Raw genomic sequence first — 24305 nt, 5'->3', positions numbered from 1 at the left:
AATCGGTGATGTTGATCCTCCGGTGAATCTCAGTCTAAGGTTGGGTAATATTTGATCAAAAATTGATGTAAATACTAAAATGTGGATTCAGCACCAAATGCATCCTTCCGATTTTGAATTTTACATTTGATTTCAGATTAGCTCAAGAGAAGATAAATCAAAATCACATAGTACAAAATTTAACGTCTGTTTGACCCAATTTTTACTGCCGCAAAAACCTAACTCTGATCAAAGAATAAAACACATTAATGCTTTGTTCTAAGAGCTTAATTAATTTTTTTTGTTACTGATATAATGTAAAATCAAAATCGATAAATAAATAATTTTCATGAATTACTTGTCCTGTAAGAGATTAATAATATTTTATTGGTATATTTATTAACTTTATATTATATTAATTTAAATATTTCTTAAAATAAGAGATCTCAGTGATAGATTGATTATTAACATTGTTATGTTTATGAAAAAATTTTCCAATAATTTTTATTTTAAAATAAATTAATAATAACATAGAATTAATATTTACATAAAAATAGTTATGTGAACAAAATATTTTAAAATAATTTAAATAATTGTAATAATTGCACTTTTATTATAAATTTTGTATTATTTTGATATTTGTTAATGATTTATAATTTCTATTTTTTTTAAATGAAAGTGTTGCGTCATATTAATGTAAGAATGTTAAGGGGATATAATTCATTTACGAAGTCGATTAAATTATCGATAACAAAATCAAAATCATCGAATTAATAATCGATGTTATGTTCCAAAATTTTGTTAATAATTTATAATATATTAAATTAAATGTTATATAATCTTTTACATTAATTTTTTTTTTTATAATAAGTTCTTGCAAATATCAGTTTTAAATAATTTTATAATTTTAACTGGTACTCATTTCCACACTACTTTTAGCAAAGTACATAAAATAAAAATATTAATAGAGCCGAATGGATCATTATATTGTTAAACACTCTAGAACCATTATATTGTAAAGGGTAAATCTATATACTTTCATAAAACACACACAAACACACACATGATTATGTAATCTATACATTTTCTCTGGTGTTAGATAGTTGTGTACACTGCAATGTTGCATATTCATAAATTCCTAAATTCATAAACATGTAAGGCTTGAAACAATCTCAAGCTCAACCATAATCCACCTCTAACATTTAATAATCAATAAATCTTCCCAACTAAAACTTAATAATTTAGATTCTTTACATATAATAATTCTGCAACCCAAGTATAAAATTTAGTTCATATATTTTGATTCTCTAAATTAGAATTTTTAATTATTCACAGATCCCAACTTTCACCCTCCACACTAACTTCTATTCAAAAATGGAGTTAGCTCATCCATTGCCTCCTCAGTAAGGGCCAGATATGAACACTGAAAGCCATGAATGTAGACAAGCTGTAACAAGCAGTCATGAACTTGGTAACAGAGAAACATAGCAACAAACTTTAAGCAATAAAAACTAAATTGGAATTACATGGCCCAAAATTCCATCTGCAAATGCAGGATATTCAAGTAATGAGTTCCCTCCATTTTCTTTATTGCAGTTGCACAATTCTCACACAGAATACAACCCGATGGATACAAATTTCTACTTGTATCTTTCACAGAAAAGTGCATATACTTGATAAAGAACATGCACCCATGTCTGAGTGACAGTTACAGCATTCATAAACTTCTAAGGTTGGATCGGTATCAACCCAAAGATCAAAAGATTTCTCAACCTTAGATCGGATTGATTCCATTTACAAGTAATAATAGATTAAAGATAAACTCAACTAAGGGAAGATAGATAATAATAAACATATAAGATACAAACTGGAAGTTAGTAGCAAAAGCATTTAAGCATCATAAACCTACTATACAGTACAAGTTGGGAGAAGAAACAATACACATGAAGAATAAACGAGGCTCCCCCACATGAATAATACATTACAACTCCCTCAATCACTACACAAACTCAATAATAACGTAGATAGAAGTAATCATCCCATATTACACCAGGCAGATACACTTGGATTACATAGGCTTCACCATTTCTTAAGCAGGAAAAGAAAAAGGAATATTTGCAAGCTGACCAGGAGATCAAGGATACAATGAGAAGAAACAAAATAAGATTGTCTTATCATGTCCAAAAAAATTACATAACTCCAATCTGTTCTCAAGATTGCTCAAAATTCGAAGTAGAAATCAGGGCAAGAAAAAATTGTCAGGCTAACTCAAATACAGCGACTGCAGATGAAGAATAAAAATAAAACTGCAATATAATTTTAATACATACCTAGTTTTGCCATTGGCAGATAATCTAGTATGTTCGTCAGATAACCTGCATACAAGGCATGGAAACTTGTAAAACTGTTAAAGATCTGTTAAGGGTTAATTTATGTTACGACAAGCAGTGATAGGCAACTATTTTCTATAGCCGTCACCATTTACTTTCAGATTCTTCATTGTAGCAACTATATAGTTTAAACAAACTCTTTTCTTTTCACCATCTACTAAATAGGTCAAATATGGTTAGCATGAGACACCAGGTTGTGCTGCTAATATGGTTGGCATGAGACACCAGGCTGTGCTGCCATTCAACTTCATCCTTGTCGACCCCATAGTCACATATTCAACCACAGTTCTCAACTCCTTGACAACTTCTGTCAATGCTCATAGCCACACTACTGGATAAATGATGAAGAGTGACAAGACATGTGGCTAAGTTGATTAGCACCTACTGCAAAGCAGAAATTTCTCGCATAGAACATGTGGCTAAGGTGATTTGTCCACTACTATAAGATTCAAATCTCTCAAAAATCCAGAACATCAAAGTCAATAACCTTACCAGTAATGTGTAAACAAGCTGTCAGAATATCTCTTCCAGATTCACAGCATCAGAATTCTACATCCTCTCACGAAAATGAAGTTTGCTATCAATCTGTAATTACCACCTAATTAAATAGCTTAAAGTTATGAGAGTCCTTAGCAAGATCTTTTCCGCTTTAAACTCACAACTTCTAATTTGGATCAGGAAGTACTTTTACTATAACCAATTTGGATCACGAAATAATACTACACTGCTAGAAGCTACAATTGGTTCTTCCATATTCCTGGTCCATTGACTAGGTTTCCTAATAAAGAGCTATATCATGTTGGCTAACCTACTAATTTCTAATAATCATATAATCTGATCCCAGTTCTCCAATAACTGCAAGAAATTTAACCATCTAAGATAGCTCATTATTCTCACAAACGAAAGGGTCTTCATTCCTAAAGATTAGCAAACCAAAGTTTATTCCTCGTGTGGGTAAAGAGTTCTCTAGATAAATTTAAATTTTTATTCCCCTAGAAGACAACTAAAGTAGAAAAGATTTCTTCAGAAAAAATTGGCTCCCTATAAATTTTGCGAATTGATTTTTAGGAGAACAAGAATCAAATTTTTAGAAGTTTTTTCTGCAATTCACTCTCTTTCTACTTTTATTTCAAAAAAAAATCATGACTATGCAGACCATCACATAGCTTCCTTGAATTGGCAGGAAATATTCTGTTCAGTTATCAGCAGGACATATGAACTACCTAGCTTAGTAACATAATCGGTCAGCGAAATTTATAAAGAGATCTATCTATAATGATTTCCTCATTGAAACATACAGTATATTACCCTAATTTTGATATAAAAACAAAAAAAATAAAAAAGAAGATCTGAAAAGCAAAGAGAAGGACCCAAGAAAATTTGATTTCAATAAGGAATGGGCCAAGGTTGCAGAAATTAACGAGGATAACAATATTGAGGATTATCTGTATGAAATTGGAGAACTGGAAAGAATAGAGGGACTAGCTGGTTTGACTGCAGAGGAAAGAGGCAAGAGAGATTTGCTCAAAATCAAATTGGCTAATTGTACGCATAGGGAAGCAGTATCTTGGAAGCAAAAATCAAGAGAAAAGTGGCTGAAAGAAGGTGACCGGAATATCAAATACTTCCATTGTTTGGCTAACCATAGAAGAATCAATTATATTGAGGAAATTGAAGTTGATGGGATCTGCATTAAAGGCAATGATAACATGAGAGATCATGCCATGTCTTACTTCAAAAGGCTGTATATAGAAGAGGTAGAATGCTGACCTAAATTAAATGGTCTGCAGTTTGATCGCTTAGACACTTTGGACAAGCTGCAACTGGAAGCTGAGTTCTCAGAAGCTGAAATTCATAGTTGCCTCAAGGAATGTAATGAGGACAAAGCTCCCGGACCAGATGGCTTCAATTTTAAATTTCTGCAACTTTACTAGGAGGTTCTCAAAACTGATATTCTTGTCTTTTCCAATGACTTTCACAAAAATGGCTCCATGGTTAGATCTTTGAACTCCACTTTCATTGTCATGATCCCCAAAAAACCAGGAGCCAAAAACATCAAGGATTTTCGCCCAATAAGCCTAGTGGGATGTATTTACAAGCTTCTCTCAAAAGCCCTTTCTAAGAGGTTATCAAATTGCCTTCACAAGATCATTGGTGCAAATCAGTTGGCTTTTATATCCGGGAGACAAATTACTGATGCTATTCTAGCTGCTAATGAGGTGGTGGATGATATCTACAGAAATACTAAAAAGGGGGTCCTTTGCAAATTAGATATGGAAAAAGCATTTGATCATGTTTCATAGAATTTTATCGATTATTTGTTGGACAAAATGAGGTTTGGTGAAAAATGCGGAGGTGGATTCAAAATTGTATTTCCATGTCTAATTTCGCTGTTATGGTAAATGGTGGCCCCTCTAATTTCTTTCAGCCTTCAAGGAGATTGAGACAAGGTGACCCACTATCCCCATTATTATTCATAATTGTTATGGAAGGAATAAACAAACTTATAGAAAAAGCCAGAACTCTACAATTTCTAAGGTGTATCGAAAGTGGGTAATTTCGGCTCAAAAATTCAAATCACACATCTCTTCATTGCCGACGACACCTATATGTTTTATCAACCGGATGTCAATTCCCTTCTCACTTTAAGGTGTATTCTTCTATGCTTTCAAGCTGTCTCTGGACTTAAAATTAACTTGCATAAATCCAAACTTGTGGAGATTGGTAATGAAGGCAACAGACGGTCTCTGGCTCAGGTTTTAAACAGCAGAACCGCTAATCTACCCATCAAATAGTTGGGAATGCCTCTCGGTGCTTGCTACAAAGATCGGAGGAGTTAGGACCCAATTATTGAACCTATTGAGAATAAGCTTGCTGGGTGGAAAAGAAACTTTCTCTTAAAGGGAGGTAGATTAACACTCATAAAAAGCACTCTATCGAATCTTCCGATTTATTTTCTCTCTGTTTTGTGCATCCCTAAAACTATCGCAAAAAAATTGGAAGCAATACAAAATCTTTTTCTTTGGGGTGATGAGGTCAACAAAAGGAAAATCCACCTTGTCAGATGGGAGGAGCTCAAAAAACCTATTGCCGCTGGAGGATTGGATATTAAATCTGTCATCACATTTAAATGGACTTGGCGTTTTTGGAACGAATAAAATAGCCTTTGGAGAAATTTTATCGTCCATAAATGGTATGGGGAAGACTTGCATAATTCCAACTTTCTGGATCACAGCATACATGGCTTCAGTCTATGGAAGAGTATAAAACAGGTGGGGAATTCTATATCTAACTTTTCCAGGTGGTCTATGGCTTCAAATGAGAGGTATCACTATGGTTAATAGATGCTTTTTATGTAAAACTGGTGTGGAAACATGCTCTCACCTGCTCCTTTGCTGCCCTTTCTCTCAATCTCTCTGGTCAATGGTTTTAAACATCATGAATGATCCTGGGTTACTACTGGGTCTGTTAAGGAAGAACTTTTTGCCTGAGAAGGCCTGTGCAAGAGAAAAGTTAATCTGAAAATCATTCTTTTGATTATTTTTTGGATTAGTTGGAAAGAAATGAACAACAGAACTTTTGGGGGTAAAGAATCAGATTTTGTTGCTATCAAGGATAAATGGTTGCACCTTTTTGGTTCTATTGTTCTTGGGCACAACCTTGATAATATTATTGATTTTTCTTCTATTGTACATACTCTTACCTATCTGTAAATCTTTTGTATACGGGTGGCATCCCCTTGGTACCTATTTTTAATATACTTACTCATTTTTATCTCAAAAAAAATAAATAAACATTATAAATAAAAGAATTAGACAGTTGGAACATTTCACCCTCAAATAATTCTGTTCTTAAGTTACTGCATGCTTTTCAGCAGACCACGTTTCTCTCCTCAGCTGCCTAATGCAGGAACAAATAAGCAGTTCTTGCCAAATCCATCTGGAAATTCACACTAAGTTCAACTAGGAGGTGATGAAAAATGATGAAGATCAAGGCAGCTTGGGCCACATGAGTGATGAAGATCACAGCAAGATCCATACAAGGGAAATCCTCACGCAAGATCCATACAAGGGGAGATCCTCACGGCAAGGTCCATATGAGTGGAGATCAAAACGGGTTGGGCCATGAACAACTTCCACATGGAGATGAACAAAAGTTGGACACCACACAAAATGTACCTGAACCACATGGAAGGAGTATCATAATGCTTAGTGGACCTATCACAAGATCACGGGCCAAAAAACTTAAGCAAGCCTTTCAAGCTTTTGTTCAAGAGTTGATTAATGAAGAAGAAAGCCTGCACGAGCTTGGAAGTCCATAAAGGAGGGAGCCAGAATCCATTCGGCCAAGGGGAGGGTCGGCCACTCAATATCCTACAAATTAAGGACTCTCAGCCAATCATCCATGAGAGTCCTTAATCTCCTCCAACTCTTCATAATCACCAATCCAAGAGTCCTTAAAATTCGGTTGTCACTCAACTACTCTCCTTTTCAATCATTATTCCTTGATTAGACACATATTATACATGAGAAAAATCAAGGATACTTATCTCATCAAGATTTGGATTTCAACTTCTTATCTCAAACAAAAAAAAGATTTGGATTTCAACTTTAAACTCTCATAAGGAATCAAGAGTTCTTATCCTACCGAGCACGAACAGTTGCCAACTCATCTACAAAGATCTTACCAAGCATTCTTTTTGTCATAACAAAAACTTGAAGATAAGAAGTCATGGCCAACCAATGAGAGAAAAGTCATGTTATGGACGCATTTGTAGGACGTAAATATGGAAAGCGCGACAAGAGGCCAGACAACGGCTAAATAAGAGGTTGAAATTCAATTAAACAAGAAATCTTAATTAGTATTAGATTCCTAAATAATAGGAGATTGAAGTTCAATTAAATATGGAATCATAATTCGTATTAAATTCCTAAATAGTATGATTTCCCATTCCCATTAATATTGAACTTCTAAATAGTAAACATAGAATCCTAATTAGTATTAAATTTCTAAATAGAATATGATCTTCCATTAGTATTGCATTCCTAAATAGTATAGAATTTTCAATATTTTAATAGAATATTCTTAATTATACTAAAACTCCTAATTAGATTAAAATTTCTAAAGAATAATTGTAACTTCTATTTAAAGGGTATGTTTGCTATTAATAAAAATAAGTAAGAGTTTTTATCAGACTACGAGATTGGAATTCTCTCAAACGAACTTCAAGGTGGCAGCTCCCTTTGATGAGCTATAATCTCTTACCACAAAAATAGGTCGTTCACGTAATAAGAACAAGGGTCTTAACCCCTGACTTGATGACGATTTTGCTATTAACCACCTGGTAACTCGATCCTTAATCAACGCACGTGATAATTTGATATCAAAGCCAGACATCATGGGCAAGCAAGGACTGCGTGAGGAACTAAAAAATCTAATAGCTGAATCAGAGGCTCGGATGGATACCATGTTGCAATAACTATCTTAGCAGATGGAGACTCTTTCTTCAAATAACCACCTAGTCGTGCAACATGGATTTAGAACGCGGAACAAAAGCCAAAAACAACCACACAATCCAATCCAGTCACATTGACAACTAGTTGAAATTGCACACTACAAACACTGAGTCGAGTAACAGATGAATTATCCCACACTACACCAAGCTGGACTTCCCTACTTACGACGGGACAGAAGATCCTTTGATATGACTCCATTGATGCGAGCAATTCTTTACTAATCAACAAACCGCCACCTCTGACAAGGTTAGTCTAGCAGCTTTTCACAAACTATAAGTTACAACAAACAGAGCCAAACATGGCATGGAAAATGTTCGAGGAGTATTGCACCATACAATTTGGACCATCCCTGCAAAACAACTCATTGGGCGAATTGGTCAAACTTAAGCAAATAGACTCGGTTGAAGAATATCAAATACAATTTCAAAGGCTGTTGGCTCGAGCCTCTATGGTACGCTGTCATCAGCAAGTCGATGTGTTCACAATAGGACTGATCAATTTTCTTCATTTAGAGGCTGAGATGCAATCACCTACCATTCTTGTGCACATAATGAGCATAACCACAGTTTTTGAAAGGAAACAGCAGTTGCGGGCCCTGACCAAAGGCAATTATAGTGACCCTTCTCAGTCCGTTACCAAACCAAACAATTCAGTTTAGAAAACACTGGCTCCATATGACAACAACATTATGACGCAATCTGGTGTCTTCCTCTCCATTTATAAAGAAACTAATAAAAGTAGATATGACAAAAAAGAGGCTGAAAGAGTTGTGTTATAACCGCGATAAGCCGTTGGTTCCAGATCACCAATGTAAACGGTTGTTCTGACTCGAGATACTATATGACACTAGTTCTAATCAACAAAAAAGAAAAACGATGAGCCAGCTATATCCACATTTCAAGTTCGAGGATAACCTTGAAGTTGTGAGGGGAATAATGTTATGGACGCATTTATAGGACGTAAATATGGAATGCGCGACAAGAAACAACGTAATGACTAAATAGAAGGTTGAAATTCAACTAAACATGGAATCCTAATTAGTATTAGATTTCTAAATAATAAAAAATTGAAGTTCAATTAAATATAAAACCCTAATTAGTACTACATTCTTAAATAATATATGATTTCTCATTAGTATTCAATTTTCAAATAATAAAAATAGAATCTTAATTAGTATTAGGTTTTTAAATAGTATATGATTTTCCATTAATATTGGATTCATAAATAGTATAAGATTTATAATATTTTAATAGAATATTCATAATTAGAATTACACTTCTAATTAGATTAAGATTTTTAAATAAGAATTGTAATCTTTATTTAAAGGGGTATACTTGCTAGTAATAAAAAAAATTTAAAATTTATCTCAAACTACAAAATTTGAGTTCTCTCAAACGAGGTCTAAAGTAGCAGCTCCCTATGATGAGCTATAATCTCTTACCAAAAATAGGTTGGTCACGTAATTAAAACAAGGGTGTTAATCCCTTACTTGAAAACGATTTTGTTGGTAACCATTCGGTGACTTGATCCTTAATCAAGGAACGTAACAAGTCCTTATTTTATCATGTGTAACTTATGATCTTTAAGCGTCCAAGATAAGCATTGTAGTAAGGAATCACTGATCATTTAAAAGTCCTCTACCTTTAAGGAAATTCAAGGTCTGCATCTATAAATAGGCCTCAGTACTCAGTTGTAAAGCATTCAATTCAGAAATAAAACAACAAGCTTTTAAAGCTTAGATAGTCTACATCTATAAATAGGCCTCTTATAGCATTTTAATGAATTCCTTTTCTTTATCCCAATTATCTTAATTTCAATTACAGATTCATTGTGGGTTAAATAAAAAATGTTTATTTAGGAAAAATTTCTTCTAAAATGGAATATATGTATATATATATATATGATGACATCCTAAAAAATCCAAGTAGAGGTTAAATTCATCATTCCCAGTTAAAACTGTGTAAATCTACAAACTTCCACAACAAAAATGTTGATTTATTACAAACACTGACTAAATGTTACCATTTATATATCATACAATTGTTTTTACTAAGCATTTAGGAAATCTATATCTTTTATTTAGCATAATCTAAGCTTAGAGATAGTGCTACCAATTAATCAGTATATAATTATATAAAATCGGTAAAATATTGTTAATACTCGTAGTATTATGAATATGTTCCAAATTGACAAAAATAATTGTTTATAAATTTGAGTTTTCACCTCAAACAATGTTGACAAACCTTTAGTACCCATTCAATTGAAGTTTGTAGTGATAATTTTAAGAACAAATTTTTCTTTTATCCCTTCTGTATTCAGCGTACCAAGAAAAAAGTATTCATCATAATTTCCCCAATAACCATTTGTCTGTTACATTTTCCCTTCAACATTCTACAAGCTATGTACTCTAAAAAAATCTATAAACTATCTATGCTCAGGGAAAAAAAACATTCTATAGACTATCTAATCACAAAATGTAATATTACAGGCGTTGATCCCTGACAGTTACACTATAATACTTCTTTTCTGCAAATCCTAGCAATTACACTGACAAAAGCCCCAGAAACATATTAAGATAGAGAAGCAGCTGAACAAAATCCTAAAATTTTAGTCCATAAAACATAGTACGAGCATAAAGAATTTTTAATGTTTCATGGTCTAAATAGAAACAAGCTAAAACTATGATTTCAACTAAAAAAGAGAAGGAAGGGGAAGGGAAAAAAGAACAGATACAAAGGCAACTAAGAGTCTGAATTTTATATTTCACAAGATAATAATTCATATACACCCCCTCAAGTATTGCAACTCCAACTGTACAGTAAGAATAAACTGTGACATTCTCTATGACTACCTTTCAGGAAAAAAAAAAAATCAGATAAGAGCACTCCACAAGGTTGTCAGCTGAGAAGAGAAAGGAAAGAGCACAAACACAAAGGGCTGACTCAAAATAGGACTATTGCAGTTTATTTGATAGTTAATTATCTTAGAGATTTAAGATAAAGAAAACTGCGCATCTAAATTAGAGGCCAATTTTGCTTAAATGTAAAAGGAGGAAGAAGGAGCTAATTCAAGCTATGGAGGAAAAACAAGGGTCTCTTATTCCTTGTTACCAAATCTCTTTGCAATGATGGGACGGACATCATCAGCATCAACCAGAGTCTCTAAGAAAGGAAGTAAGGAAATTAGTGCATTATCTGATGGATCATCAAACCAACTCTTAATAGGAATTCCATTATTAACTTGCAACCTGAATACCTGAAATCAACAAAGGAGAAAGATGTTTAAAAAACCAGAAGTATATCTACTAGGAAGATCTATTTTAACAATTCATGTGTTACCTAACTGTGAACAGACTGGTAGGTCCAAACAAGCATAATCTAACTGGGTAACCAATAATAGTTAAAATTCACTCAGAGAAATTATTAACCAAGGGATAAGAGAGAGGGTAAGACTGATATAAGACGACAGGAAATAACAAGGCTGGTTAAGGGAGAAGCTCATGACCAGATTGGCAAGTAAAATACCTGTGGAGAATTATCAATTATAGCAACTTTTGCAAGATCAACACCTAAAACTGTCAAATCTTTAGTGTAGCTGCCATCTGAGAAAATGCATGATTCACGATAAACTCGCCGAGATATGAACTTTCCATCTGGATCCAGTATATCCAAAAGCTGTGCAGCATAAATGCTCTGACTAGCTGTGAAGATAACAACTTCAAACATCTCTGCCACTTTCTCCAGGAATGTATGGAGGTGAGGCCTCTGTTTTACATACACAGTATGCTCCTTCATGTTGAAAAAGACTGTAAATGTGAAGTGTGCATCATCACAATGCTCCAGTGTAGAATGAACAAGTGTCTCTGCAAATAGATAACAGCATGAGAAGGTTTATCTTGTCATTTATGTAAATAAATTACAAATAAAAGAAGAAAATGAAAATTAGGCCATGCCTTACAAAATCAGTGCTAAAGTCACAAATCTCAAGCTCCACCTACCTCGACTATGCAGTTCCCTGGGACAGAGGTCCCAAGTCATACCCTTATTCTAACTCTATTCAGAATTCCAAGAACATTTCATAGACTACCAATAACAGTTCCAATTACCTCCTTACAAATAAGCGGTCAATTGCAGGATATAATTTCTATAGGATATTCAGGAAATTATAAAAATGCAACTTGTAGCTTGAGTCAAAATTTGGATTAGCACAATTGGATATTCATGCAAGGCATAATCCTTATTTGGACTCAGGTTTAAAACTAAGTCAGTTGAATAATGTGAACTTGAAAACAAAAAGAGAATGTTGCACTGCAAGTTCCAAATACTGATTGCAATAAGGAAAAAAAAATAGAAGTTCATATGCACAATTGAGAACCCATTGCCAAAAAATCACTGTTATTACCATCCAAATCAAGTACAAGAGTTACAGCCTTTCTTCTCTGTGCATCCCTTGGTAACATTGTTGGCCGAAAACTTGACACGACATCAGATAGTTCTGGCAGATTTTTGATAAACAACTGCGGATCAAAATCTTCAGCTTGATCAGAGACAGAGATAATATCAGATTCCTCGTTGCATGATTTCATCTGATCAATTGCAAGAAATAAACCAGTATTATCTGGATCCATCATGCCTCCATGAAATCTGACATCATCCATATTGCTGGTTTTGGCAGTTTCTTCAAGGAAAGGTAGTATCATGTATTGCTCAGCCATATCAAAAAACATATTTGGCTCGGCACATATGTGATCACCCAAGGGACTTGGTTCAGTGTAGTCGTCAATTCCATTCTCATCTAGAGGTAAACTTGCAATAATCATGTCAGAGATAAAGAAATCAGAAACATTGCAGGTTTGGTTGCCACATGAACTTCTGTTATTATCATTGTCATCATTTCCTAATCCAGGCATATCGGGACAGTTGGCATTCCCTGCAGAAAAAGGTAATCATAAATAAACAGAAACAATGACTGCAAGCATTAGTATTGATAGTGTTTCCACAACAATAGCATAAATGATTTATGTGGTTGTCTTGCAAACATTAGAAGTTCATTTGAGCACAAAACTGATCCATATGTATGCAGCAAATATAAGTTAAAGTTCAAGGCACTCATTAAAACCTTTTTTCTACTTTTTCATATATATATATATATATATATATATATGTATATGTTGTTTCAAACCCAAACCATACCAGGAATAAGAACGTAAGTCATTAGCTTGACAGTAGAACATTTAGCCATACCTGTATCATTTTCAATATTTTTCTCACCATGGACTTCAACAGGCTCCAAAAAGGGAGAAAAAATAGTTTCTACATTGGATGCAGAGTTTTGGGTAGGTTCCTGAAGTTAAATAAATCAAATCAGTATATATGGTAACAGAATATTCCAGCAGTGTCAATACACTCAACGAACTAGGAACTTAAAAGAAGCAAAAAAATTGCAACTGCTCCTAAAATAAGGATAAGGAAAGAACCATCAAGTTTTTCTAATGCACCAAGTCTACATTTATATGAATCCTAGATCATCAACCAAAGCTGTGATTACTGGTAGACTTAAATAAGTCAAAGAAAAAGGTAAACATTTGAAAATTATACCTTTGTTTATTAAACGCTTTTACCAATTCATAGTTACAACCTCACATTTAAAGCTAAAAGAAACTATTTGATAAGAAGCAAGCCTCATCTGAAATTAAAAATAGAGGTCTACAATTTAAAAAGTGTACGATGCATCCTGGACATCAAAGTACCATATCATGCAATAAAATCCATTCCTCTTTTTTTTTTCATTTTTATTGTTTAAAGAGAACAGAATCCATACTTTACTAATTAAAAAAGATTCCCAACAGTTGACTGCCAGGCCATAGTTTTTTGCTCTTTCTATGATGTTAATATGGAGCATGTATCAAGAATTAGCATTCTAAAAAGAGACTAATTTAACTTTCAAACAACATGCTAATTCCTTCATGATAATATGGAGGATGCAACATGAGATAAAAAATTCATCATGCTCAACCCTGTAAACTATTGTTTGCTATTAGCCCTTCTTGTCCAGCCTTTGGTTGCCATATCAACTTATCATCATCCTAAGGGGAGAAAGGTTAAAGAGCTACGACAACCATAGAAAGTACAGTAGAGGTATGAAAGAACTTTACCCCTCTTTCCATAGTTGTTGAATCAAGAAAAATAGATGCTCGCTTTTGAAACTCAGAACTTTCTTCGTGAAGTAAATCTTGTTGGTCAATGGTTCCATCCCTTTCAAAATCTTGAGCAGACCCTTCAGTGCTCAATGCAACTATCACCAGATATTAGTAAGCAGACTAGAAAAATCTATTCTCTAAGAAAGGAAAAATTTACCAACAAGGCAGATTAGAAAATTTCCTGTTCTTAATTTTCAAATCCCAGCTTTTTCCACAGAATTCAGTTTCAATGAAGTTTACGAATAACATGAATGAGAGAATTATGATACCTAGTTTATAAGTGATACATACCTTTTAATCATCCTAATAGGAATAATATCAATAGAAATTAAATGGAAGCCAACAGCACAAAAATTATAAATTTTCCAATGATAGTAAAACGAAAAATTAAAAACTAAGAAGTTCAATAGTTACCATGCATAAACAAATACCATATTTATGCTTGTACTAAGTTTGTTCTTTCTTTTTATGTTCTTTCCAGGCGAGATTGACAATCTAGGATCCATCACAAACACAACCCCCATTTCAAGAAAGACGAAAAAGAATCTTAGCATTTCAAGAAAGATGAAACGCATTCTTAGCACTGTGGTTACCCCATCTGTTAGGACTTAACAATGCTTACGTAAATGGCACTGGATTTGAAAACTATGAACAGGGAAACACAAAATATTCTTTAATGATAAGAACCAAAGTGCACCATCAGCCTTTTTTAGTCATAGCAGCTTACCATTATGACTATTCTGGATACAGATATCCAGTTCAGCAATCTGTGGACTATTTCCAGCACGGGAACATGAAGTTTTAGAAATAGCATTAGACTTTTGACATACATGAAGCCCATTTTTTTCTCTTAAAGAGCCCGTGCTTAATTTGGTCTTCATTTTTAAAGATGGCATTTGATCTGCACCTTTGATACGCACCACAATCTTGGATTGAGAACATCAGTGGGGAGACAAGATCCCTCTTGCCAATAAACCCAGCAGGAAGGCTGTGAGAAACAAATGATCAAGTTAAGACAGATGTCTATCAAAAAGGTTTGAGAATCTACCACCCCCCAGGTAAACAAAATAAAATGCAACTTCAGGGCAATAAAGTGATAACATGCCTATTTCTCTATGCTACTAACGTAATTTAAAACTAACAAGAAGAAAGGAAAGCGTGAGAAAAAGCCCTAGAAACTCAAGTTCTTAGAACTTCCTAAAAACAAAGAGAAAGAAGTTAATTTTTCTGTGTCTCTATAAAGTTAGCAAGATCATTGATACAGAAACTAAAAGATTCAGACAAATTACGCAGGATTACAAGAAAGAAACTCGGTAGGCAGATAAAATATCCCATAATCAAGTGCAGTTCAAGTTCAATAAATCTATGTTCTTAAGGGTCTCATTTCCCATGTCCTCATAGATGAGTCAGGAACTAATTTTCTAAGAGATTCTGATACAGCTTGCATCATCACTGACAACAAACTCCTACTTATTCCTTCATATTAGTCAGTGGGGAATATACTCAAACCCATGATGTACAGGAGCAAAAGACAGGGTTTATAAAAAATCTCAGAATGTATGAAATACTCTTCGAAAAAGTCCTTTTTGCCTGTCAATAACTGCTCCTATATTGTTTACTACAGCTCTGTATAAATCAACCAGTCACTGTAAGTAAATTAACCTCATTGGAACTCAGTTTCCATTCCATGCACACTGTAATTACATTTCCATCTCAATTGTATCTCAAGGGCAGAGGGCATGATACCAACTTTGTTGTCAGAACTCAAAAAGGCTTTTTCCCAGGTAATTCCATCACTGGTTAAATTCCATTTAATTGAGCCTCCTCCTTAGCATTAAAATGAAATCTAGATCCTCCCCCTTATCATTACAAGGATAATCTAACAAAAGGCAAAGTAACAGATAAATGCAACTTCATAAAATAATATGTTCTCAAAAAATGTAAGTACATAAATCATGTTTTGTTTCATTACACAATGTTATGATGACATAGAAGCACAAATACTAAATAACATAAGCAAACTTGTGATGGAAATTTATTTCAAAAGAAAAAAAAAACATGTGATAGAAATTCAAATTAATCTTAAACTGTTGTTTTTTTTCCTCAAACTGTTGTTTTTCTCTACCATCTTAAAATCTTAAATACTTACAAAATTGGAATGATACATTAAGTCGTTTCCTAATACATTACGAGTCACTAGCTAATAAAACGATACATAACACAATATAGATTAATAACTTACCAAGCAAGATATATAGGCTTTCACTAGTGGAACAACCATAGACGTATAATGAAACTCATAAAAGGCAAGGAATCCAACTCAAAATGATGAAACTCATAAACTGCAAGGAATCCACCTCAAAATTTTCCTTCTTATAAGCACTAGACCTAAAGAAACAAGGTTCCAATACAAAGTAAAATAAAAAATAAACAAGAACCAGAGGAGAACCATCTCATGAATATCACAATCTATCATAATTTTGAAGACTGAGCTTCGTTTCAGGAGGAAACGACTTGAACATAGTTAGTCACAGAAAATAACCATAAAGGAACAAGAGGCGGAGAGAGGAACCCACTTCATAAAAACTCGTGAAAACGAAAACCCACATCACAGAACAGCAAAATCCTTGAAGTTAAAACCCAACAACCAAAGTCAACCAAGTTCTGAAATCCAGTCAAACTCGATAATCATACCTTATCTCCACAGCAGAACAACACAACGCAACGGGGACTCAATTAAGATCCATATAACCAAAATCACCACTCACTCAGAACCACATAAACCCTAACAGGAAAACAGCTGAAAAGACAGTTATACAACTTCGACTACCAGTTACATGCACAAACACATGAAGGCGGAAAACAGAAATCAAGGAAATAGTAGACGAAGATAGAATCAGTAAATAAGCTTAATTACAAAAGACAGTAAATTTTAGAAGAAAAAAGAAAAAAGAAGGCAAAAAGACATACCTGTCTGGCAAGGACTCTCTCGCTCTCTCTCTCTCCCCTGAAACTAAAAGGAAAAATGTTTTCTCTCTCTTAACTTCCACGAACGGTCAAGACATAGAGAAGCCAATGTCGGCTTCCATTGGATGAAATGGACGGCTGTGATTGAATCCTTGGTGGCCGCTTTGAGCCGGTGGAATGCTGCCACGTGTAGCACGAAACCAGCTCAGCCAGACGCGTTGACACGTGCACGTTTGTGGAAAGAAAGGTGTAGCGGGTAGAAGGCGAAGGGTTTTTTTTTTTTACATTTTTCCAATTTTGAGTCTCGCTTTAAAATTTATATATACATATACACATTGTATATATATGTGACATAATTGAATTAAAAAAAATATTTTTAAAAATACTAAAAATAATGGGGGAAATCCTTCTTAATCCACCCTTATAATATTTTTTTTTTCAAATTAATCCATAATTTATTTTATTTAAATAGAAATCAAAATTTTAAAAAATTAATCAAATCGTATCTAATTATTATTGGTATTAAATATTATTTATATTCATATTATAAGCGTTAAATATTATTTACATTTATTCGACTAATTATTGAAATATCTACATTTTATAATTTTTTATTAGATATCTAACAATTTGACTATTTAGTAAATAAGGATATCGAATAAATTAAAATAGTTATTCTCAAATTTCTTTTTTCCCGTTGAGCTCCCCTTATTTCTTGAATTTTGCTTTCAAACCTTCAATCATATGTTATCCTTTCTTAAAACAAGGTAAATTGTGTTTCTTCCTCATTTATTTCTCTCTATTAATCTGTAAATTTTGTATTTCAGTCTCTGTCAATAATTATTTCTATCATAATTCTAATATATTTAAATAAATTGATGTTTGTTAGTCTAAAAATTAGAGTAGTGAAAGAGAACACAAATAAAATTTTATAAAGGCTTAGCTACCAACACGTACCTACATAATTTCTTTAAGCTCCTAATTGAGTATTTTCATTACGTTCAAAATTTTTTAACGAAAACCAGTTGATCTTGGTGTCTAACTCACCAACCAAAAAGTTTTCTCATTGGAAACTCTTACATAAGTTGGTGATCTTGGCGTCAATATCACCACTCAAGAAGTTTTTCTCATCAAGAACACATACAAGAGGTTTTCTTCATCTGTTTTTACAAATTCAATGTATTTTATAAAATAAAAAGATGAATAACTCTCACAATGAGTTGATAATACAAGTTTAAGCAAGACTCTAAGAGATCTAAGTTTTGGCTCAATGAAGGTGATATATTCTTTTGGCTTTCTGCAAAATTCTTTAAATCTCACTTTTAATATCCTTCAACATCATTTTAAAAATATAGAAAAATATGTTATTTATAGGAGAAATAGTTGATTAGCCGTTAAAGTTAATCAATGACAACATTTTGGTGAATTAAATACAGAAAAGTCAAATATCGTGAAATTTGTCATGATGTAAGTAATACATACTTGTCACACATAAGAATTTATGTTTCTCGTGATAACATATGGCATGCAAAACATTTCACATCTTGTGTTACATTGTACGTGACACATTCCCGGCAATACGTGACTTAGTACGTGTTGTTAAAGATTTGTTATAAGTAATAAAATACATATGGTGTATAGTACTAATGTGTAATGAGTGATACAATCATAAGGACACATGACCCACTATTTGTCTCAATGATGTGTTGCATGTGAGAGATGTACGACAAAATATGATTTCAAAACTTCGATTTTGATTTATAATTTTTCTTAAAATTTTAAAAATTTATTTTTAAAATAATTTTTCATATAAAAATATTGTAAAATTATTTAGTAATATTTTGCTCAAAAAAATCATCAGATCTCATTAACCAATAATTCCAAAAATTCAATTCAAGGATATTTGACTCCATAATTACCCAATGGAGGTGTCGGAACAGGATAACAAAGATTAGAAATGGTAGTCGAGACTAGGTAACAAATCTAGATCAAGTTGCTACAGTTTTTGTGACCCATTTCAGGATGTTTTTGACATGTATAATATTTTTAATATCACAAGTATCATAAGCACTAAGGATCAATGATTGATATTAGAAATGAATCATCAACTTTTAGAATCGTGCACATGTGCAGATGTTTACGGGGCATTCAAACAAATGCATCCTACAAAGGTACCAAGACCTAATTGTATATCCCCTATCTTCTTTTCAAAATTTTGGTATATTGTTAAAGATGATGAGAACTATTTTGTACTAAATGTCTTAAATAATTACGTACTACTTGCTTGATGAATCATACATTCATAATTTTAGTGTCAAAAGTATTTCAACCTACAAACCCTTCTGATTATCAGCCTATAAGTTTATGCGATATTGTCATGAAACTAGTTACAAAAGCATGACAAATTGTTTAAAAGGATTTCTTGGTTGTATTGTGCACCATACACAATTGGCTTTTGTTCTTAGAAGACTTTTTATATTATCCTCATTGCTTTTGAACTATTTTACTGTTTAAGACAATACCAGCATATTAGACGAGGGTTTTTTTGCACTAAAACTAAATTTTAATAAGGCCTATTATAAAATAAAACATATTATACAGTAAATCTTAGTGGGTGTGAACTATTTTCTATTAAAATGAAGAATATAAGTTTTTCCTTACATTAGAATCATGCTTGTGCTAATGTGGGTATGGTAGATGATACCAATTTATGGTACAAGAGATTTGTGCATTGCAATGTGCAATTTATGGAGGATCTAAATAGGAAAACCTTGGTAGAAAACATGTCTTTTTTAGGTGACTTGCTCAAAGTTTGTGACATATGTGAGCTTGGGAAGTGAAGCAAGTAAGCTTTTCCTAAAAAATAAAGCTTGCAGAGCCACAAAGAGATTGGAGCTGATCCATCCATATGTGTATCGTCTGATGAGTAATTTTTATTTTCTTGAAAACAAATACTTGTGATTTCTGTTGATGACTTTTCAAGGTTTTATTGGATATATCTCTTAAAGATTAAAATTGAAGTGTTTGAATGTTTAAAAGATTTAAAATTATGATTGAAAATCAGTATGAAGAGAAGATCAATATTCCAAGATTCGATAATGGCACTAGGAACACCAGGAACAGCTTCAACAAATATCATGAGCAGTTTAAGATTCAAAACCAGCTCAGATTTCCCTATTCCTCTCAATAAAATGGTTTGAGTAAAAGAAAAGTTAAATAATTACAGAGATGAATATATGTGTCATGTTTGAAAAAAAAAATTGCTAAAAAGTTTTGAGTGGTAGGCAGTAAATGCGGTTGCTTATTTGCGAAACAGGTTGCCAACAAAATCTTTAGACACAAAAGACATATATGAGGCTTGGCATGGAAATAAACCAACAATAGAGTACTCAAAAATGCTTGGAAACATTTGCTATGTCCATATTAGGTATCAGCAACATTGGCAAGGGATGTAGAATTTTTTATCTTCAATCCCAAAAAAGTGATTGTTGCAAGAATGTCAAAGTGGAGGAGAAATCACACTGGAATTGGGATAAAACTGAGGTAGAGGTCTCAAGAAATCAGTTTGTGGTTAGGGATGATGAAGAAACTTCCTTTGAACCTGCTGAAAAATAGAGATCAGATTCTAATGCTGAATCTGATCCAAATTTTGTCATGAGAGGAACTAGAAGCTTGCAAGATATTTATGAGAGGTGCAATGTTGTCTCAATGGCCTAATGGTTGGTTGTTGTACTTGGCACCCACTAGGCCAGGCATCACGTATGTAGCTAGTTTATTCTCAAGATTCTTGCAATCTCTGAGTGACCTATACATTTCAAGGCTAAGAAGAGGTTGGTGAGGTATATAAGAGGATTCCTTAGGAAGAAAATCCTGAAGCTAAATTGATGGGATTCACTAATAATAATTAGGAAGGTTTTGAGGATGACATGAAAAACACTTATGGGCATGTTATTCACCTTGTATCATGTATGATAAGCTAGAACTTAAAGAAACAAGAATAATGGCAAAATCTACAGCTTAGGCAGAGTATGTGGCTGCAAAAAGTGTAGTGAATTAGACCATATGGCTTAGGAAGGTGCTCAATGATCATGACCTGAAGCAAAATGAGCCTACAGCCATATTTTGTAACAAAAAATCAGCTGTGTCCATTTACCAAAGGATTAGCTGTTTACATTTGATTTCCAAATGATGCCAGAATATTAGCATACTTAACAACTCTACAGTCAAACAAGCCAAAAGAACTGTCTAAACAACCAAACATAATATGTCAATGACCTGCAAGTATGAAACCAATTCAACATATCAAAGACAATAAACAACTAAACAAATATTAAAAAAAAGAGTCACCACCAATCAAGACTCCATCCATGGGGATTCCCTGAATTCATCCCCTTGAAAAATTCTTCATTCCACAAATTGTTCCTATGTACATTAGATGCCTAGAAGAACAATCCATAAAGGAAAATAGAAGCAGAGAAGCACAAAATGAAAATTTTCAAATCAGCAAAATGTTCATCTCATTTCATTGAACTTTTCAAAGAGGCTCAAAGAGCCATATTTACTTACATCAAATTTCAACAGGACTCTAACAGTGGTACTCGTCTATTACATCAAATTTCTAACCAACGAAGCAATACAGGATATTACTTCTTTTCCGATGGTCACAACAGATCAATATACAGCGTTGCATTCAGATAATTGTTGTATCAAAGACTCTTCCCTAAGTGCAGCCCTGTTTCTTATCTCACTCATCTCAAGCTTAAGTTGATTGCTTGCCATCTCCTCACTTTTCATCTTGATCAGCTCAGCAGGTTTGATATCTCCACAAAGAACCTTTCTCCTCAAGTCGGGATTTTTTGCATCCCTCAGGTTGAACAGAATGGACCTGTACTTCATCTTTTGATTTCCAAGGCAAGTACCCATCTGAGCAAACATCTCAGACTCAACCATTGCAGCAACCTCAACAGGATCCCTCAAACACATATTCTTTCCAATCTTACCCCTGGATTCTGATGCTACCTTTGAGAAGGCTTCCTCAAGCATGGCCCTGACTTTTTTTCTTGATGCATCTTCCACTTTCTGAGATGAAGGTTGAACAGGAGTTTGCAATGGCATCTTGATGCGAATGATGAGCCCTTTGTTCGAAGCTTTGGTGGACTCTTCCATCTTCAGAGATGAGGGCTGAAGAGGGGGCAAGTTTGAAACATTGTCAGAACTATGTTGAGCAGGAGGCACTGGCCGCAACTTGATGCGAATGATACCTGGCCGCGTCAAACATTTGGAGAGTTCGATCTCTCTCTTCTTCCACACATCGATAAGCCGGGAAGCCGCAGAGCAGATCTTTCGGTTCTTGTGCTTGCAGAGATTTTGCAGCTTCTTGTAGATGTTATGGGTGTTGATGATTTCAGTGTTGAAGGGGCAGGTTTCAAGCTTCTGCAAGCAATCAACACATCTGGAAATCTCAGATGAACCCCGAAGAATACCCTTTATATTTGCCGAATCAGCGGCTTTCTTGGCAGCTGCAAGAATCTCCAATGTTTCATCCATCTTGAAATCTTTCTCGCAGGCAATAGAGAATCTGAAGAAGGAAAGGTTTCAACGGTTTGTTTGGAAGAGAGAAATGCAGAAAGAAAACAGAGACTGATCTCTCTTCTTCTTATCACAGAAGCAAGGAAAGGCAAGCGATATGCAGAAGAATGAAAACAATCGAAGGAAACCCATAGAAAGTCTTCTACTTCGAAAAAAGAAAGGAAACAAACTGTAAATACCTTGTCTCGGTTTGGAACAGAGAAGGCCTTAAAGAAAATCTCTTTTTTTCTTATCACGGAAGCAAGGAAAGGGAAGCGATTTGCAGAAGAATGAAAACAATGGAAGGAAACGCAGAGAGTCTCTTCTTCTTATTCTTGAAAACAAGAATGGAAACAAGCAGTGAATGTCTTCTTCGGATTTCCGCTTCTGATCCTTCTTCTTTCTTAGAAATTGAGACTCTTCTTCTCCTTGTCGGATCAGGAAAACAGAGTTTAAATTTTGAAGTGAATTTCTTATTATGCCCTCAACTTACCGTTACTTTACTTGTGTTGCAATCTCGGGTCGGGTCTTAGCTGTTTCCCCCCCCCGCCATTTACAGAGAATAAATATATTACATAAAAGTATTTCCCCATGTCCATGCCCAGGTCCAAACCTAGACCCAAGCCCAGACCCAGACCCAGGCCCAGACCCAGACCCAGGCCCAGACCCAGGTCCATACTTCTCTTCCATTTACTAACATATATATATATATGTATGTATATGTATATATTCCTCTTAAGCCGAAAATGCAAATTATGTTTGAGATGAAAAATTTTATTAACTAAAAATTATATTATTCATTGGAGTAAGTTTGTAAATTAGAAAAATAGATAATAAGATAGTTAAGTTCATAGGATCCAACGGCGGCGGTCATCATCTTTTGCCATATCAATTTCTTTGCTTAGTTTGAACACAAATTCAAAATCAATATATTGAAAGTTTTGAAATAAATATAACGTAAAAAATAGTTTTATTTAAAGTAAATAACATACTTATTTAGTTATATATATTTATAACTATGCATATTAATTGATGTCATGAACCACTAATTAAAAATTATTAGTTCTTAAGTTTTTCGAGTAAATTAGTAACTTAATTTAAATTAGTAGCTTATACACACAATTTTAGTTAAATTCGAATAATTAAATTATATAAACCCGTAAAATTCTTTACTAGATGAATTCAATTTTAATAAATAGTAACAGTATAAAAAATGTAATGTTTATTCAACAAATACATACATATATAAAGTATGAGATATTACATATAAGATATATAAATTATTAAAGATAAAAATAAAAAAATACTGTAAGTCCATTTATGATAAATATGTTATTATCCATTGAAACAAGGTTAAAAAGAACTCTCGAAAGAATATTAAGGATGTGATTTTAAAAAAAAATTATGAATCAAAATAAGAATATTAAGTATGTGATTTAAAAAAAAAATTATGATGGTTGACAAATGTTCATGAAATAGCATTACACGTGACCATAAAACAAAAAAGTTAATAGAACATGTAAATCAAATCTAGCAAGTTGGATTTTTTTTTTTCGATTTTGTGATGAGAAAATTCAATTTTATATGTGTAGATTTAATTATAATTATTTAAGATATTTTCATCATTAAAACTAATAAAATTCGCTAATAGAAACTTTTTTCTTTAGAAAATTCAATGGATAAATA

General features: G+C 33.4%; 2 protein-coding genes across 7 annotated transcripts; both read right to left on the bottom strand.

Moving 5' to 3' along the window:
• Window positions 1–1807: 1807 nt before the first annotated feature.
• On the bottom strand, window positions 1808–17190 carry LOC110819776 (uncharacterized). Of its 6 annotated transcripts, XM_088211891.1 has the most exons (8): window positions 17055–17190; window positions 14812–15072; window positions 14040–14179; window positions 13129–13228; window positions 12287–12814; window positions 11410–11747; window positions 2310–2354; window positions 1808–2101 (listed from the first exon to the last, which is right to left on the bottom strand). In XM_088211891.1, exons 2-7 carry the CDS (start codon window positions 14978–14980, stop codon window positions 2346–2348), a joined length of 1284 nt encoding a protein of 427 aa, XP_088068017.1. In that variant the 5' UTR covers window positions 14981–15072; window positions 17055–17190; the 3' UTR covers window positions 1808–2101; window positions 2310–2345. The 6 variants fall into 6 exon arrangements, with proteins under 6 accessions (XP_088068017.1, XP_088068016.1, XP_088068012.1 ...); XM_088211890.1 differs by having other exon boundaries at window positions 1808–2354; XM_088211886.1 differs by lacking the exons at window positions 1808–2101; window positions 2310–2354 and adding an exon at window positions 10616–11140.
• Window positions 17191–21379: 4189 nt separating this feature from the next.
• LOC110825542 (transcription elongation factor TFIIS-like) lies at window positions 21380–22971 on the bottom strand. Its single transcript, XM_022056009.2, has 2 exons — window positions 22820–22971; window positions 21380–22629 (listed from the first exon to the last, which is right to left on the bottom strand). The coding sequence occupies exon 2, from the start codon at window positions 22596–22598 to the stop codon at window positions 21723–21725; it is 876 nt and encodes a 291-aa protein (XP_021911701.1). The 5' UTR covers window positions 22599–22629; window positions 22820–22971; the 3' UTR covers window positions 21380–21722.
• Between the last annotated feature and the right edge of the window lie 1334 nt (window positions 22972–24305).

Source organism: Carica papaya, chromosome 9 (genome assembly GCF_054855325.1).
Source record: "Carica papaya isolate Zhongbai chromosome 9, ASM5485532v1, whole genome shotgun sequence".
In the NCBI taxonomy this organism is placed as follows: domain Eukaryota; kingdom Viridiplantae; phylum Streptophyta; class Magnoliopsida; order Brassicales; family Caricaceae; genus Carica; species Carica papaya.
This window is presented reverse-complemented; position numbering and strand designations above follow the sequence as displayed.